At 24.3% G+C, this 17,948-nt stretch overlaps 1 protein-coding gene across 1 annotated transcript; it reads right to left on the bottom strand.

Annotated features, from left to right (window-relative positions):
• Window positions 1–6,472: 6,472 nt before the first annotated feature.
• LOC114195550 (putative transcription factor bHLH086) lies at window positions 6,473–8,019 on the bottom strand. Its single transcript, XM_028086058.2, has 5 exons — window positions 7,504–8,019; window positions 7,314–7,421; window positions 7,121–7,186; window positions 6,962–7,027; window positions 6,473–6,853 (listed from the first exon to the last, which is right to left on the bottom strand). Exons 1-5 carry the CDS (start codon window positions 7,969–7,971, stop codon window positions 6,752–6,754), a joined length of 810 nt encoding a protein of 269 aa, XP_027941859.1. The 5' UTR covers window positions 7,972–8,019; the 3' UTR covers window positions 6,473–6,751.
• Window positions 8,020–17,948: the final 9,929 nt, after the last annotated feature.

The following is a 17,948-nucleotide window of genomic DNA, read 5'->3' as shown; positions in this document are numbered from 1 at the left end:
TTAACTCAATTTTGAATTAAAGCATCCGTTAATTAATTAATACATAATCAGCAATAATCATCCCATAAAAAGTGCTTAAAAGTTAGGGTTTTTGGAAGAGAATATATAAACTTAAATATGTTTGTTGGAATTTTGTTTTTTTGACGTGGAACCGTTTGTTGGCACATTACTATGTTGTATTGGCAAATGACATGTATTTGTTCCTAAAGTTCAAGTATTTTTTTTTAAGCTTTCTTAGAGTGCACGTTTTGTGTGCATAACAAGTTAATGTTATAGTTGTCATAAGAAAAGAAAAAGGTGAAAGAAGAAATTTAGAAAATTAAGGTATGTAACAAAAAAAAAATGTAAATCTAGTTTTAATTTTGTAATTATTTAGAAAGAAAATTTTCTAATTATACACTAAAGTTATAAGTTAATTATGTATATGTAGTGTATAAAGAAATTCTTTTCTTGAGCTTCGAGTCATATTTTTTTTCTACAAGAATCTTTAACTTTTCTTTTTCTTTCTACCATTTTCTCTTTTCCTAATCTCTCTACCCTTAGCTTGGATTATGTATTGGTTTTGATATTTCTAAACATTTTCGTGTGTGGTAGATTCCCATGATTAAATGATATTTAAAAACCAAATTTTGATGAAGGTTGCTGATTTTTTTGATATATTTAAATAGTTTGAGTTTATAATTTTGTACATTTTAAAAATTAATTGACATTAAATGAATTAAATTTAACTAGTTACACATTTAAAAAAAAAAAGAGAGTAAGTATACACTGCATTCATTAATTTAGGATAAATATAAAAAATAATTTTAACTAACTAAACTAACTTAATTAATACTGTAATATAAAATATGTTTTGTTGCATGCATGCTTTGTTTAAAAATAACATTTTTCAATGGGCTTTCAAATTTAGATAAAAAGAAAGTGAATCTGAAAAAGATATCCACTAATACAAACACTTGGTTTGTTATTTTTTGGATTTTTAAAGAAAAATAAAAAGTGATGAAACATGAACAATTTACAATTGCATTTTCAGATGACACAGACGTTTTCGATAATAACAATTCTAGTAATTGTGTCTATCTTGTTATCCATATCATTATATATAACAAAATTTCCCTTTCATAATTTAAAATCACTATAAATAATTCGCAATAACACTAAAAAAATATTATAAATAAATAAAATATAGTGAAAAGACATTTTTAATTAAATGAAAAAAAAATAATTATCCATGTTTTCTGTAACTGTTCACAGTTTATTTAATAACGTTAGATCCAAAATGTTGATCAAATGGTTGATTTTATATAATTATTTTGTTATGAAAACATAATTTTAATATAATAATTTACTTTTTTATTTTTTTATATATAATACATAAGTCGTATGAAATAAATTTGTTAATACATATTTTGAAAAATAAAAATAATAAAAATATTAAATTTTAATTTATTAAAGAAAAATAAACATAATATTAAATATATACAGAAACTGTTAGCGTTATTATTACTATCAGTTTTATTTTTAATTATTTTATAAATAATTTATTTTTAATCATTATTTTAAAATTTTCTTTTATCTTAAAATATTATTTTTAAAAAATTAGATTTTTATTTTATTTTATTTTATATTTAAAATTCATTTTAAAAATTAATTATATATTTATTATTAATGTTAATTTAAATTTTTTGAAAATTAAATATATGAACAAATAATTACCATAGCGCATGTGTTTCCTGATGATAATAAACTATTAATTTAAATTTTTTGAAAATTAATAATAATAAACTATTATTATTTTATTGTCACGATAATGATAATAATAAAGGCGGTCAATTTTTATTCTTGTAATATTGATATTATATATTTTCTTAATACGGTATATTTTAATAAAAAAGATATATTATAAATAATATTTTATAAAAATGTATCGATGTACTTTAAGTTTAACAAATAGGGGTTTGTGTTATTCTTTTTGTGCTGTTTTTGTCGAATTAACACTATTATCTTTTCTTTGGGTTGGGGCCCAGTTTCGATCATGAAAGGTGAAGCCTTCCATCGCCATTTATATGCCCAATTGGCTTAGACATTTCTTAATAATAATAATAAGAAGAAAAAAAAAACATTACTTCTATGCTGCCAAAAATTTCTCAATATATCAAACAAATTTCAACACATAAATCCAAAAATAAAAAAACTCACACTCCAATTTTACTATTTAAATTTAATATAGGTTTATATATTTTTCTATTTTAAACTTTTATATAAACTAATCTTACTGATTTTTTTTTCTCAAGATTTTTAAAACAGTTTTTTTCAAATACATCTTTTTTTCTTGTAAATTTCATTTGATCATGCGTGCTAAGGGTTAAAAAATTTTAGTTATACAGAAAATATTTGAATTCGATTTGGTAAACATTTTATCAAGTTTGTTTTTTAATTAAATAAATAAAATTGAATTTAAGTATTTAAATGAGTCAACTTCAAACTTAACATTAAGATAAGAAAATAATTATTTAAAATAAATTAAGGGTACACATTGACCGTCTCTGTTCTTTGTGTATTCATCGTGAAAATATATAAACGTTAGTTAAGAGTATTAAAATTAATTTTGAATTTTTATGAATTATGTTTTTCTATTAGATTACAAAATTGTAATAACATAATTTTCTTAAGAATTTACATAAATGCCACAAATATATTTCTATTTATAGATTATTATAAAAATAAAATGATTATTAAATACAAAATTGATAAAATTAAAAAAAAAAACTTAAGAGATTAATTTTTTCATGAAACCAAATATAGTCAAACTCGATCACTGTTTTTCTAGAAAAATCATTACATTTTTTTGGTTAGTCTTATTTAAAATAAAAGAATCAAATTTAAGCAACTTGTTTAAATTGGAATATTATTTTTACATTTCAAAATTGAATTAATGATTTTTTTTCTACCACTATTTTTTCAGTTTTATTAATTTGAAAATTGAATGGCAGAAAAACATTAAAATTTTGAAAATAATTATTTTCCTAAAGTATGTTTTTAGTTCTGAATTTTAATCGATTATTCCTATATACATCTGATACCTAAACTTTAAAATTCAATTAATATAAAATAAAAGGAATATTTAAAAAAAAAAACTCACGTAAAACAATAGATTATGACAGAATTAAATTATTTATTTACTCATAATCGCATGAGCTAAGGTCAATTACTAAAATTTGTAAATAAAAGGTGAAATATGTGGAATCTTTGAGAAAGCAATGCAACATAAAGCAATTAACTACTCTCTGCCAAGTGTCACTGTTCTATTGAAGCATGTTTTGTCACCATCTTAACCGAGGATATATCAACATTTAATGCAAATATTGATTTGAAACATTTTATTTATTTATTTATTTTTACTGTGGAAACTCTGTTGAATTATTTCTCTAGGAGAAATGAAAAAGAATATAAAATACAATATAGCTTTAAAACATGACATATTAAATTATTAGATAGTAAGAGTTAATCAACATTAAAGTACAAAACAAAAATAAACAAATAGTAAATATAAAATTTAAATTATTTAGTAGAGAATAAATTTTATGCAAATATTAAGTTATTATAAGAAAACGTTGAGTCCTCTTGTTTGAAATAGTTATTGCAAACAATTTTATAAGTAGATCAATATATGAGTCCAATCCACCTGTTTAGAAATGAGTTACTCTAGGTTTTTTTTTTTTTAGTTCTAAAAATGTTAGTCACTGTATATTGACTCACTTATTTTAAAAGTAAATAACTGAAAAAAAATATTTTTTACAAAATAAAATAATCATTTTTAATAATTCTTAAACATAAAATAAAATTCTTGAACTTTATAGGTCTTTAGAGGTTGTCCATCAACATAACAAATACTAAGAATTTAGCAAATGAAACAACTTTATCATATTAAAATTATTTTTCATTAATATTAAATAACATAGAATATTGTGAAATTAGATGTTTAAATGATATTATCAATTATATATGTTAAAAATGTATATCATCAAAGAATTTAGGATAAATTTTACTGAACTGATATTGATATTTGAAAATATGTATATGAATTCAGTTCAGCTAGTGAGATCTAAATCTTGTCTCATCACAACTATTTCAAAAATGATGTTGTTTAAATTGTATACAATTTTATGTTATGGTGGTCCTGGATGAAGCATTTTCAAAGGTGTGATAAAGTACATATTTTACACAGTGTTTGCATGGTAGGTGATGAAGTCAATTTTATAGGATGTGTATGCTGATGTATACATAGCCATCAAACCAGACAAATTGGGTTCAACGATCAAAATTTTAAATAAGAAAAATTTATGGATTAATTGACAAAGTCTTTGTTGATGTGTTTCTTTCTTTCATTTTGGTAAAGCATAATTCGTGTGGTTCTGCTCACCCGGATAAGACATATAATTAATTAATTGATTAATTCAGAGAAAAGTACAACGTTTTTTATTTGAACTTTTTATTATGAAAATTTGTCGGTTCTATTTCAAATTTTTATAAGATAAAGTTGTTTTATACTTGGACATCTTCTAATGGATACGATTTATTCTTCAAAAGGATATGATTCATTCTTCAAAAGGACGAGAGAAATTTTGAAGGAGATGCATAGAGGAAGCATACAAAAAAAGCAATAAAATAAAGAAAACAAAAAGGAAAAGGTGGGAAAAAAAAACATATGGGAAATAAATAATGGGACTTAGGCCCAAAGTCTCAAAGAATTAAAACTCTCTTATAAGAATTAGAAATATTTGAGTCAAAATTCTTTTTCTAGTTTGTGTTCTTTTTATTCATAATTTATACGTTGTATATGAAAAATCAATAAAATTTGCTTTAATTATTGATGATATTTTTGTTATTCTCGATTTTAATGATGTGAAGATGAAATTATATAAAAAAGAGAGTACCTATCTAATATAAGAAATGACAACCAAATTTATAGGATTGCTTATATAAACTCTCTTATATATAAATTATGCTACATGTTTTCTTTTTTCCATTATAAGTATCTTTAATTGTATGAAAAATATTAGATATTAAATTTTCCATGAAAAAATATTTTTACTTTCACAAACTATTAAATGGAATCATGCTAAACGTCATATAAAGTAGTATAAATAACTACATTTTTATTCTTTTTTGTCGTTGCATTTCAAGTACACATAAAAATTTTGGTAAAAAGAAAATCAAGAAATCATACAATAAAAAAATATACTTAATTTGTAAATTTAATTAATAAAATATATTTTATTAACAAAAGTAATAATTTTATAAATACGTAATGAAATTTTAAAAATATTCATAGTATTTTATTTCAACTTAACAATTATAAATAAGCATAGGATATTTTTTATTTATAGATTTTTTTTATGAATCAAGATCTTAAAAATAATAAGACCATGATTATAAATTTGTGTTTTAAAGAACAATAAAATGATCGGAAACTACAACGGTAACAGTTATTAGGCTTAATTAGTGATTTAGTCCTTTAATATTTTACCTCTTGTTCATTTTGGTAATTTTATTATTTTTTTGGTTCAATTTAGTTATTCAATTTTTTAAAAATATTCAATTTAGTTTTTTTATTATTATTTATTCAATTTAGTCTTTTTCTAAATGATCTAATTTTGTCCTTTCCCATTTGAAACCAAAATAGTAATTAAGTTTAATTATAACTTATATATACATGTTTAAATCATTTTTTATAATTTATAAATCAACTCACTTCACCTAAATAATCAGAATATTTAATTTTTTACAATCCACTGAAATACTCAAATTTTTTATTTTTAGATCAAGTGACTTGATGTATATATTCTAAAAAATTATTTTAACATGTATATATAAGTCATAAATAAATTTAATTACTAATTTAATCTCAAATCGAAGAAAATAAAATTGGATTATTTAAAAAAAAATAGGATTAAATTGAATAAAAAATAATAAGAAAACTAAATTAAATCTTTGTAAAAAATTTGAGGTCTAAATTGAATCCAAAAATAATAAAAGAACCAAAAAGAACCAAATTAATCAATTAAAAGACTAAATCAATAATTAAGCGTCATCATTATTAACAAGATTATCTTTCTAAATTCACTTACAATAAAAAACGTAACGATATATAAAATTAATATTGCAAAGTTAACAATACATATAAATAATAACTATTTAAAAAACATTTTTTTTATCTATTCGTTAGAACTAGATAATCTTCATAACAATTCTTCCCAACTGTATTTCTTTAATATGTACCCATTGCCAACTTATACATCAATTAGATAACATAATAAAAACCCTCACTTCCAAGATGTTTCATCTACCATTACCAAATTAATTGGTAAGGTGCTATTCAATTGAGAGAAAAAGTCAAAGAACATTATAAGATTATATATATATATATATATATATATATATATATTAAACATTTTCTCTTTTTCCATGATAATGCAGAAGGTAGTGTAGTCAGATATTTATCAAAAACACTTCCATCATCCCTGGAATACAGAGAAAAGTACAACAGTCTGTGATTGAAACACTATGACATATGTTTTTCTTTTTTTTCTGCTAGATCTTGATTTAGAAGTTTAGAAATTAGAAATGTCATGTATTCTGAAATACTAAAACGTCCTTCAGAACGACCAACTTCCAGAACTAATTCTTGTTCTGAAATGTTGTGTTTTAATTATGATGACACTTATTCATTGAATCCATGACCTAAAATTCATCTTTGAGATGAAAGAATGGCATCAATGGCTTGTCTTACTTGAGAAATGTCAGGGGCTTTTCCACCTTGTACAGGCCAAAATTCATCTGCTGCCAACACCTTCACAAACATGTTTCACAGAACAGGTGAGATTCCATGAATGACCAAAAACATGCATAACAAAAGAACAAGGAAAAATTAGTGCATTGTATTGTGTGCTACTCCCACCTTCACTTGCAACTGAAGAAACTTCACATAACTAATTGCTTTCTCCAACATGGTCACCAAATCAACCTGCAAAATTCATCAATGGAGTTAAATCATAAGTTATTCTTGTAAAGTAAATCCAAAAGAATGCAGCATTTCAAACCAGTCTGAAAAACCTACCTTGGAGCCGTTGGGGACCAGTTCTTGGAGTATCTTAAGCCGTTCACTTATTCTCTCTCTTCTATTCTGTGATACACTCATACAAACATTCTATCAGCATTGAATCTCGTATTTTAAGTTTTCTTACTTTGCAATCAAAAACTTGGTACACATGCGACATAATTTATCTTAGGTTTGAAGCAATTAAGCAAACCTTGGCAGCAACACTTTGAGGATCCTTAGAAGGGCTTGACTTTGGTTTTGTTGCTTTACTTGCAATTGTGCATGGCTTCTTGGCATTGGCAGCTTGCATGCTCTCTCCCTATAGACACAAATCTCACACATCAATCTTCTATTAATGCACAAAAAAATTAAGTTATGATTGATTAAGAAACCAACAATACCATAAAAGATCGCTTTCTCAAGACCAATTCTTCTGCTGCTGACTCATTCAGGCTAGAACTATGGACATTTGGTTCTGAATATAGCCACCCAGAAGATGAACTTTCACCATGTTTCTTCTCTTTTGCACCACTGAATATGGAGCTATAGCAAGTAGCAGTTTCAGAGCAGCTGAAATTTTGAACCAGGCGCATGTCTGTGGTGTTTTTGGGACTGACATGGTTCCATTGGTCACAACCTTCATGCAATTTGGAAAACAACCAGCTCTGCTGAAAGCTGAGAAAAGAATCACTACCTTTCATGAGGTTGCTGAAGTCGTTGGCTTTGAAGTTAATCAGAGATTGAGTTACGGCTGAAGCTGAAGCTGAATCATTGCTGAATCCATTAGTAGTAGTTTGTGAGTTATCTTCCTCTTGAACCCCACATTTTTGGTACTCATTGACCCCATGAGATGTCAAAGAGAGTGGCATTAGGGAAGTAAAAGACGCACCCAAATGCAGAAGCTAAGGTTTGTTAAGGTGAATAATGAGCATGTCACAAACAGTGAAGAAGACCTCTCTATATAGCCTTCAAAAACCAATTAATTGGAACTGAAATATTTTAGTGTTGTGGGGGAGCAAGAAATCAAAGTAGAAGAGTAAAATATTGATGTGTGTTTAGGAATTTAAAAAGTGTTTGTTTAATCGATCTTCGTTGGCAAAAGAGAATGCAAAGTAGCATAAGGGTCGCCGGATCCTTCGCAAAACCCACGTCTCTCTTTGATTGATGAAGAAGTTGGAGCTACTATAACTTAGCTTCTCACATGCTTCGTTTTTAAAACTTAAGCACGTGGATTCATTCATACTCTATTTTATGAAGTGTTTATATTATATATATGATAACATTCTGTGTAGCTGTCTGCATTAGTTATTGAACTGGCTAAGATAGCACTGATTGGCATGCATGATGGGTTCTCTGTATATAATATTCCATGTATTTTCTCTTTGTAGTTTGTTCTAAGATTGAAAAATGTGCAGGGAGAAGCAACGTGGAACATTTTTTTTTTTAATTCATATACGAGAAGGATAAATAATTAAACTTGTTTGCTTACGACCTATAGTATGTATTATGGCCCTACTTGTTCACTTACGTTTAAATGGTGAGTGCATGCAACTGGAACTTTTTAGATAAAAAATAAAAAATTTCATGAAAGATAAAGCTAAGTATTCATGCACAAATATAATCTCACATTTTTTCTTAAAAGCAGATTTGATCTCGTTTTACGCTGGTCAAAATTTACCTTGTTTCCCTTCAGAAAAAGTATAATTTGGTCGTATTAAGTAGAGCTGGTCCTCCGTAAAATTTGGCAGTATTCAGCCAAATTCAATTAAGTCAGCCCTTGTTAAAATTTGTTTCCGTCAATCTTGGACTAAATTCGGTTGTATTCGGCCGAGTTGATCCAGACTAAAATTTGACCGCATTTGGTTGAGTTAATCCTAACCTAAATTTGCTTGTATTGCAATTATGTGTTAATGTTGCAGTCATTGAATGGTTTATCTTGTAATATAAGAAGTAAAAATACACTAAACAAAATGGGTAGCATAATAAAGACAGAAATTCTGTTACTGGCATTTTTTATGGGTAAAAGAAACATTTAATAGATATAAGTTATAAGATGCCTAAACTCATATATAAAATAGAAACAAACATTATTATTTTCATACACATCATAGGAGTTGAAGATCATTTAGAAAAAGCTTTTATTTTGATAGTCAATCATGACCGTGTATGATCTAAATTTAATAAGGTACATAATGTACATTACGTTTTGGCTCACCATCTTTTAAAAAAAATGATATTTCTATGAGATTAGATCACAATGACACAAACCAAAATTTCTTTGCTTTCTTTACTGTTATTCGAGAATAATAATAATAGTGTGCACAAAGTGAAATATCAGTAATGAAACCCAAAAAATTGGTGAGTCTTTTTAAGAGAAGATTATTGAAAAGATACAATATCAATCAAATATAAGTTCAATTTCTTACATAAGAAGTTCACAACACTCTTAACTCAAAATTAAGATAATAAATTTATAAATTTTCATTTTTTATATGATGTTCAATTTTTTATTTTTATTCGATATAAAATTTAAACTTGCACTGAAATTCCTAAAAAATAACTTTATTTTTATTGATGAAAGAAGAAGAGTCATTGCAATTTGATCTTGGATTCAACTACTTTGCGGCAAAAAAAGGGGAATATTTATATCATGACACTTTAACCAAAAAAAAACATTAGGAAAACTACCAAGCTTTTCCTATGACTTGTACTAGTGATATTTTTGTGTAAGATACATATTATCACAAATTATAAGTTTACCAATAATAAGTTCATTGTTTGGCATGATAATCTATAACAACATATAAAGAGAATTCCTCTTTTTGTGTCAACATTTCAAAATACTAATTTTATCCTTTAAATATAATAATTTATTAAATTTTTAAAAATTGATCGTTATTTTTACAAGCTTTTTATAAAATTGGATGTCTTTGCTTCTTCTCTTCGTCTTTATTTATTAATAGTTATTCTTTCATCTGTTATCATATATTTCACTTTATTTTTAATAAATATAATTTTAATTTAAACATTAACTTAATAACATTATAATATTAAAATATTAACTTAATAACATTACAATATTATTACCTACTAATATAATATCATGCATATTTAAAAAATCATACACATAGACACGATAGCACTTATTGTTTACGCTAGTATTATTGAATATGAAATCTCCGTCAATAAAAAATTATCTTCAACCATCAATAAGAAATGTATAAAATTATTTATAGTTGGATTCGTAATTGTCATTTTAATGATTCTCTTTCTTCAAAATTAAGAGAAGAGAAAATAATAGTTAGAAAGACATTGATTTGAATGAATCATCATCTCATCTTGATACTTATATAAAAGAAAGTGAACTAAAAATTCAAAAGATAATTGACAAGTCAAACTAATGATAATTAAGTTACATGTCCCTCTTTGATAATCTAATATAGCAAAAGGTATCAAATACATAAGGGTGGTGGACTCGTTAAGTTCTAAGAATAAAAGTCCTTATAAATAATAAATAAATAAAAAAAAAGCTAAAAGATAAGATGACCCATATATGGAAACACCAAAATATTCCTCTATCATAATTAAAGTTCTTGATTTTAAAATTAAGAGATCTTAATTAATTATGTTATGAATGAAATCAAATGAAACAGAGTGAAGTCAATTTTAACAATTCTTATTAGACAATGTTAAATGTTACAAATGATGTTCATGATCTAGAAACAAAGTTTATTAACAATTTTTGAGAAAGAAATGTCGGTTAAAATGGAAAGATGAAATTAAAGTTTAAAATGGCTTAATAAGAATTTTGTATTTTACTTGTAATTACATCTAAAGTTATTAAACTAGGATGAATAAAAATGGACTTATTTTTGTGAAAAATAAAAAACGAAAACTTTAATTTAATTACTTTTAGATCTTTTATTAGTCTACTTGCATATGAAAGACTCCATTTACATCTAATTAATGTTATTACAACTGTCGCTTGAAAATATTTTATATGAACCTTCTTAAATGATTTAATTTGTTCAATGCTTTAAATTCTAAGAGAATTACTTAATCAAATTTAACAAACCTCATTTATTGACTAAAACAATCAAACTATGTACACTATGAGTGGTACACAATTATTTAATTTTTCTTTATATTTCTATAAAAAAAATATAAAGATCGTATATGTATAAGACATATTCATTGTACATTTCAAGGATATGAAGAATTTTATGATCCTAAAATATCATATCTTAGTATAAGAGGAATACTATGTATCAAGACAACTATGCCTGATATAACATTTGTTATAAATTTATTAAAAATGTATAATTCTTCTCCTACAATAATTTAAAAGAATGAAGTCTATACTTCTTTATATTAAGGGTATTACGAATGAATTTATTTTATTCAATTATTTTAAAATTAGATATAGATTATGCATATATTTAGATTATTTTATCAAATCCTCATAATAAGATTTTTGCATTATATGATGCAAGTCTTGAATGTATTTTTTTTTTAGATTTTAATTAATTAAATATGTACAAAATGTGAGGTTCATGTATAGAATCGACAACTATGAAAATAATGATACATTAAAGATAATAAAATGAAAATTCATTAAAAAAAAATCACTCATGATTTTGAAAAGATTAATATTGTATTCAAGAACTGTTCAAGTGAGAATTTAACAAATATTTTTACAAAGTCATTAAGAAAGGAAGCTATTGAACAATTAATATAATTTTTAAGTTTACATTTATGCCTATATCCAGAAGTGTCTCATTTAAATTATTTTAATGTATTATCTCTTATTATTTTATTTATGCTGTATTTTAGTTTTACATTTTTCATAACAAGATATTTGGAAACAGAAGAAAAATACTTTAAATTTTATGAACTATAAGCAGAAATTAATTTGATTAGGAACTTTATTTTATTTTATTTTTATCCATTTGAAATTTCATTTATAAGATATAACATACTATCCATGTTTCTCCTCCCTCACAATAACATGTACTTTCCTTTTACTTGAAACGAAACCAAACATGAAAGGATCTTTGGTAGATTAGATTTAAAGGAGGGGAAGCAGGATAAATTTTTAATATCTAATAAATATTCTCTAACATAGTTTTAAAATAAGTGAAATAAAATGACAGATTCACATATATTATTTAACTCGATCCTAATCTTGTACTTATTTCTATAAAACATTAAAAAGGCCCTAATCTCTTAATTAATAAGCATTACTTAATTAGCTGTTGGCAAAGAAAAAAGTCAACATTGTCTAGAAGAGATTCCATGGTATAGTGATTTTTTAGGGTTATCTTTGTGGTCAACTAAGTTTAGGAATTGGTGTGATTTTTTAGGGTTATCTTTGTGAGAAGGTGTTGATGTAGATCTTTTGTAGACACAAAAAAGATCATTCACATGTTAATTAGTTCTACACATTCAAATTTTGGGGCAAAGGGGGAAAAACCAGAGCTGGCACTTAAAATCAACAATTAATTCCTTTTCCTTGTTTCATGGAGAGTGTCTAATTCTGTCCTTCTTACCCATCAACTTGGAAACTCTTCATCACAATTCTCCATATCTTCCAAATCTCCTCCATTTCCTCATTAGAGTTGTCATTACCTTTCTATTATTCTATTATTTACTCCTTTATTTATTATATACAATATATCTATCTATAATTAACGACGATCAAAATTTGTCGGTAATTTATTATCGATAAATATTGATAAATATCGTGATTTCTTTTTTTTTCCTCTTCTTCTTGTTCTTTTTTTTTATATTTTTCATTCTCTTCTCATTCATCTTTTTTCTTTTCTTCCTCTCATCCATATCTAATTAATTTACGAAAATTTTGATAGTTATTTTATTGGCAGATTTAAAAAAAAAATATTATCAACTCTTATAAAATAAAGCTAATAACATACAAAAAATAGAGAATAGAAGGAAGAATAGATAATGAGATAATGGGGAACAACTTTTATGTGTAGCTAAATACTAATAGGAAAAAATACAACATGATAACCCATAAAAGATATAAAGATATAAATCAAATAATTAATATATATATATATATATATATATATATATTATAAAGAGTAATAAATCATATGAATCATATGAATAAATGTATTAAATTAATGGATAACCATTAATTCATAACACTAATAAATTTATTGACGAATTTTCAAAAAGTTCAATTATCGAAGAAAATAAAAAATCAATTATTACAAATTTTACCATGATCGAAGTTTAAAACAAAAAAATTGATATCAATTTTACCGACAAAAATATTATTTATTAATAAAAAATTTAAAGTATTAATAGATTTTACAGACATATACTTTTACCAATAACAAAAATTTTAATTTATTGATGGATCTATTATCAATAAATATTTTCATCAATAACTAAAATTTCGAAATCCATCAATAATTTAAATGTTCAATTAGACTTAAGTATTTAATTTAAATATTTATTTTTAATTTAAATTTCAAATTATTAGCTAACTCAAAACAATTTTATATTTTCATTAGTTTTCCGCTATTTATTGAATACACTTAAGCATAGGTTGACACTGAATAAGGAAATACATGATATATATCCTTTATATATGTTTGGATAGAGAATTATAAGATGGTAATTCACTTCTAAGGACAATTTGAAATGTTTTACAATAAAATATGCTGACCGGATAAGGAATTTCAGAAGAAATTTAAATTTTATAATTTTATAGAAGTATTTAAATTATTTAAAGTAAATGATTTCAAATTTATATAAAAACTAAGTATTTGAAATTTTGTATTCTTCAAAGTCAGTGTATTCTATTCTATTATCTCCTCAACTTTTGGTTTGGGAGACTAAAACATGATTACTTTTTTCTTATGCTAACAAAGAATTTATTTTATTAATACTGATGATATTATTATTTTTAATTAAATTGTTAGAATTATTATTATTACTAGTGTAACACAGTCGTTGTCGCGCCTATATGTATATATTTTTTAAATATGCGTGATATTATATTAATAAGTGATAATATTATAATGTTATTAAGTTAATATATATATATATATATATATATATATATATATATATATATATAAAATGGCTGGTTTACAAATCTGGGCTCAGACGTAGTCAGGAGAGGGTTGAGCCTCTTGGTGGACTACAAGTTGAAGAGTTCATAATGTTGGGAAAAAACAGATCTGCCATTCCTACTGCCCAGTTATGTCATCCCTTACCTATGATTCCATCATAGTTTTCGTCGCCCATGGTTCCGAGAGACCTAATTTATACAGAATGAGCACCTCACCCCTTTCTTTCCTTGTAGTTAGAGTTGGGCAAGATTTCACTTGTAAATGGATTGACTTTAGATGCGGCTCATAACCACTGTGAACAACTTGACTCCTGCTTTCCCGGCTACAGTACAGATTGTGCCAAAGACAGTTCACTCCTGCTCAAAAATCACACAATAAGCCAAGGCAAGGCGGCCAGTTCTAATCTAATCTAGCTATTTCAAAACAAATTCTCATCTCAGGAAGACATATCGAACTATTACAGATAGATTGGTGTAGGCTTTGAGCCAAGCCGCCTATCTCGTGTGCTATAAAATACACAACGTACACAACGTACTTTTCCAATTTCAAATACATAAAGTGAAATATATCAGAACAGATAGAAGAATAACTATTGATAAATAAAGAAGAAGAGAAGAAACAGAGACATATGATTTTATAAAAAGTTTGTAAAAATAACGATCAATTTTTAAAAATTTAATAAATTATTATATTTAAAGGGTAAAATCGATATTTTAAAAAGTGGACACGAAAAAGGAAATCTCCTTTATATATTGTTATAAATTATTATTATTATTATTATTATTTAATATTAAATTGAATTTTATCGGTCAATGGCAATAGACCGTCTTTGATAAATATGAACTAAATTTTTTCGATTGATGTCTACCATAAATTTTTTGTCAATGAATGTTATTATTTATTAATATTTTCTTGAATTTTTTTTTAAATATTGTCAAAGAAAATTTTTAGCCAATATTAACTACAATCATTTAACATTTAAATATTTTCTATTTAATTATATTTAAAATACATTATAAAATATTTTATTTAAATAAAATAATAATAAATTTTAATAAATTTCAATCAATTCATCCAAAACAAAATATTTTAAAAATTAAATAATTTGAAATTATATTAATTAAAATTGAATGCATTTAAATTATAAATATTAGACAATTTCAGTTATTTATTTTATAGAAAAGTGCATATATTGAGATTGACATACATCATTACTCTGAAAGATCATTTTTTTTATTTAAAGTGTGATAATGTTTAAACGAGTTTGTGTATGAATTAATTTGTAAATTTTCTCTTGTATAAAATTATTTTAAATTTATAGAAAAAATATTTTTTTAATAATTTACAAAAAAAAAAAAAAACTCGTCCAAAAATACCTTGCATATTTTATATGAGGGATTAGTTATGACAGTATTACTCAAACTATTAACACTATATTACTCAGATTATTAACATACATTTTTATTAGATTAATGTTAATTTTTAGTTTTAAAAACTTTCTAATTTTTCTATGGACTATGAGATCTCAGAATAATTGAGACGTGAAATTCATAATGATATTTACCATGGTCTTGTTTAGGCTTTTAAATTATTTATCTTGGTATTTGTATTTTTTTAATTATAAAACGTTAAAAATGTTAGTTTTAGAGACTAGTTTGAATGCTTTTTAAAATATGATAAGAACAAAAATTGTTGATTTTTAAAGTAGCGAACTACAAGATTATTTTTTTTAACAAAACGTTGGAAGCTAAAAACATCATTAACCATATTATTACCTTTGTTGTCTATTTCAACGACCCTGTAATATTTTTGTATTCAAGTAATCACATGGTATCCTCAAAAATTCAACCTTTTACATCTTCATTTTATAATACACACCAACGACTAATGATAGATGTAATCATGTTTTTGGTTAATTTAATTAGATGTTTTATTTGGATTTTGACTACACCAATATTATTTAAAAAATTATCCGTCAATAAAATATTAAGAAAACTTGTGACAAGCATTTATAAGGTGAATTTGGGAACAAAACGTAGTTCACGTGAGTTTTTGTAAACCACGTAAATTAATGTCAGTACTTCATAAAATGACGCTGGCACATAACAAATGTAATCTTTTTATGCACAAAAACATAACACTAGTATATGCTGATGTAGGTCTTGATAGGTAAATTATTCGATTTATTATATTATTCTTTTGTCTTAATATTTTTTTTCAAATAAGTTTATGATTGTCTCAGCATAACTATAAATTTTTTATATTCAAATTATTTTAACATTTCAAAGTTCAAGTTATTATATAAAAATTTATTTAAAGAAAAAATAATAAAATAAAATAATACATCGTATAAATGATCATAAAGTTATGATAAAGATTATATTTGACGAAATATAAACAAATTATACCAATTATGAAAAAAGAAATCTAAATAAATATATGGAGATAAAATATTAAACCATTCACATGTTTTCTTATCAATAAAAGTCAAACTAGCTAACTTATCAATATAAGTTTTGTTTTCATAAAAAATGTGAGAAATTTTGAGCTACATATACTTATAAAGATGCAAATGTTGGCGTCATCTCCTTCTAAGACTCCAAAAAATTACTTGTTGATTCAAGAAACTATATCAAACTAAATTAAAATCACTTCCAACCAAAGTCTCTAAAAGTCATTCCTTCAAACATACTCCAAAAACATAATTAGTCCTCTTAAACTTGGTATAAATAGAAATTTTCACATTAAATTTGTAAATTTTATGTATATTTCTCCGTTTTTAACTTTTTTTCTTAATAATTTCTTTTATTTCTTTGTATATCTTTTATTGACATATATCAAATGATGAATTGTCTCTTAAATATTAAATTAATTCTTGAATATGCTTATCATTCGTATTATGCTTATTTACTTATAATAAATTTTTAAGTTTTAGTTTTAGTTTTCAGTAGCTTTTTTTTTCTCATTTTTGTCATAAATTATTTTATTTTGATACGTATATTTATCTATATCCTTATTGTTCATCAATCATATTAGTATGAGCATGATAGTATAAATAATATTTTTTTAACTATTTTGTTTGAAAGAAAGAAAATAATCAATGTGATGCAAAATGTGCGGTTTTAGTTTGCATCTTTTCTTTTATTTTCTTTTAGTATTGGGTGAAACTTAAAAAAGAAGACGAGGAATCTAAAAATATATCATGCATATTAATCTTAATCTTCTTTGGGTTTAACATCATTGATTCCATCATGTTAATTAGTTTTTTTTTCTTTAAATAAAATAATTTTTAAAAATAAATGTTAACATAGACTATCAATGAACAACTAATCTTTTAAAATATGTTAATAAATAAAAGGAATCAAAATATACAAATTAAAATGAAACTTTTTTAGTAAGGATAATAGTTGTATTTATTGGAATCAAAAGTGTGGTAATGGGTATGATTTTGATCTAACTTAAAGTAAGTCATATTGCTAAAAAATTTGAGGAGTTGTGTAGTGATAGACTTACCTCGAAGTAAATCTTATCCCACAAAGACTTTGTAGTGATGAATAGAATTTAATTGAATCTTAAATAAGTCTTATTGCTCAAATAGATCATATTATTCAAAGACTTTTGAAGGGTTGTGTACTAAAAGTTAGTTTCTAACTTAATTTAAAGTAAGTTGAATAGCTCAAATATTTGATGATATGTGTAGTAATAAGTAGGATTCTAACCTACCTTAATAAAAGTATTGT

Source organism: Vigna unguiculata, chromosome 8 (assembly GCF_037176805.1).
Source record: "Vigna unguiculata cultivar grain cowpea cultivar isolate G323 ecotype 2 chromosome 8, ASM3717680v1, whole genome shotgun sequence".
NCBI lineage: Eukaryota > Viridiplantae > Streptophyta > Magnoliopsida > Fabales > Fabaceae > Vigna > Vigna unguiculata.
Note: the sequence above shows the minus strand (reverse complement) of the source record. Positions and strands in the feature narration are given on the sequence as shown.

Excerpts from the sequence above, each read along its gene's own strand:
- LOC114195550 (XM_028086058.2), bottom strand. The coding sequence starts at position 7,971 with ATGCCACTCTCTTTGACATCTCATGGGGTCAATGAGTACCAAAAATGT. Across the intron at positions 7,187-7,313 it reads CTCAAAGTGTTGCTGCCAAG|AATAGAAGAGAGAGAATAAG; the intron begins GTTTGCTTAATT and ends AGTGTATCACAG. Across the intron at positions 7,028-7,120 it reads TGGTCCCCAACGGCTCCAAG|GTTGATTTGGTGACCATGTT; the intron begins GTAGGTTTTTCA and ends TGAATTTTGCAG.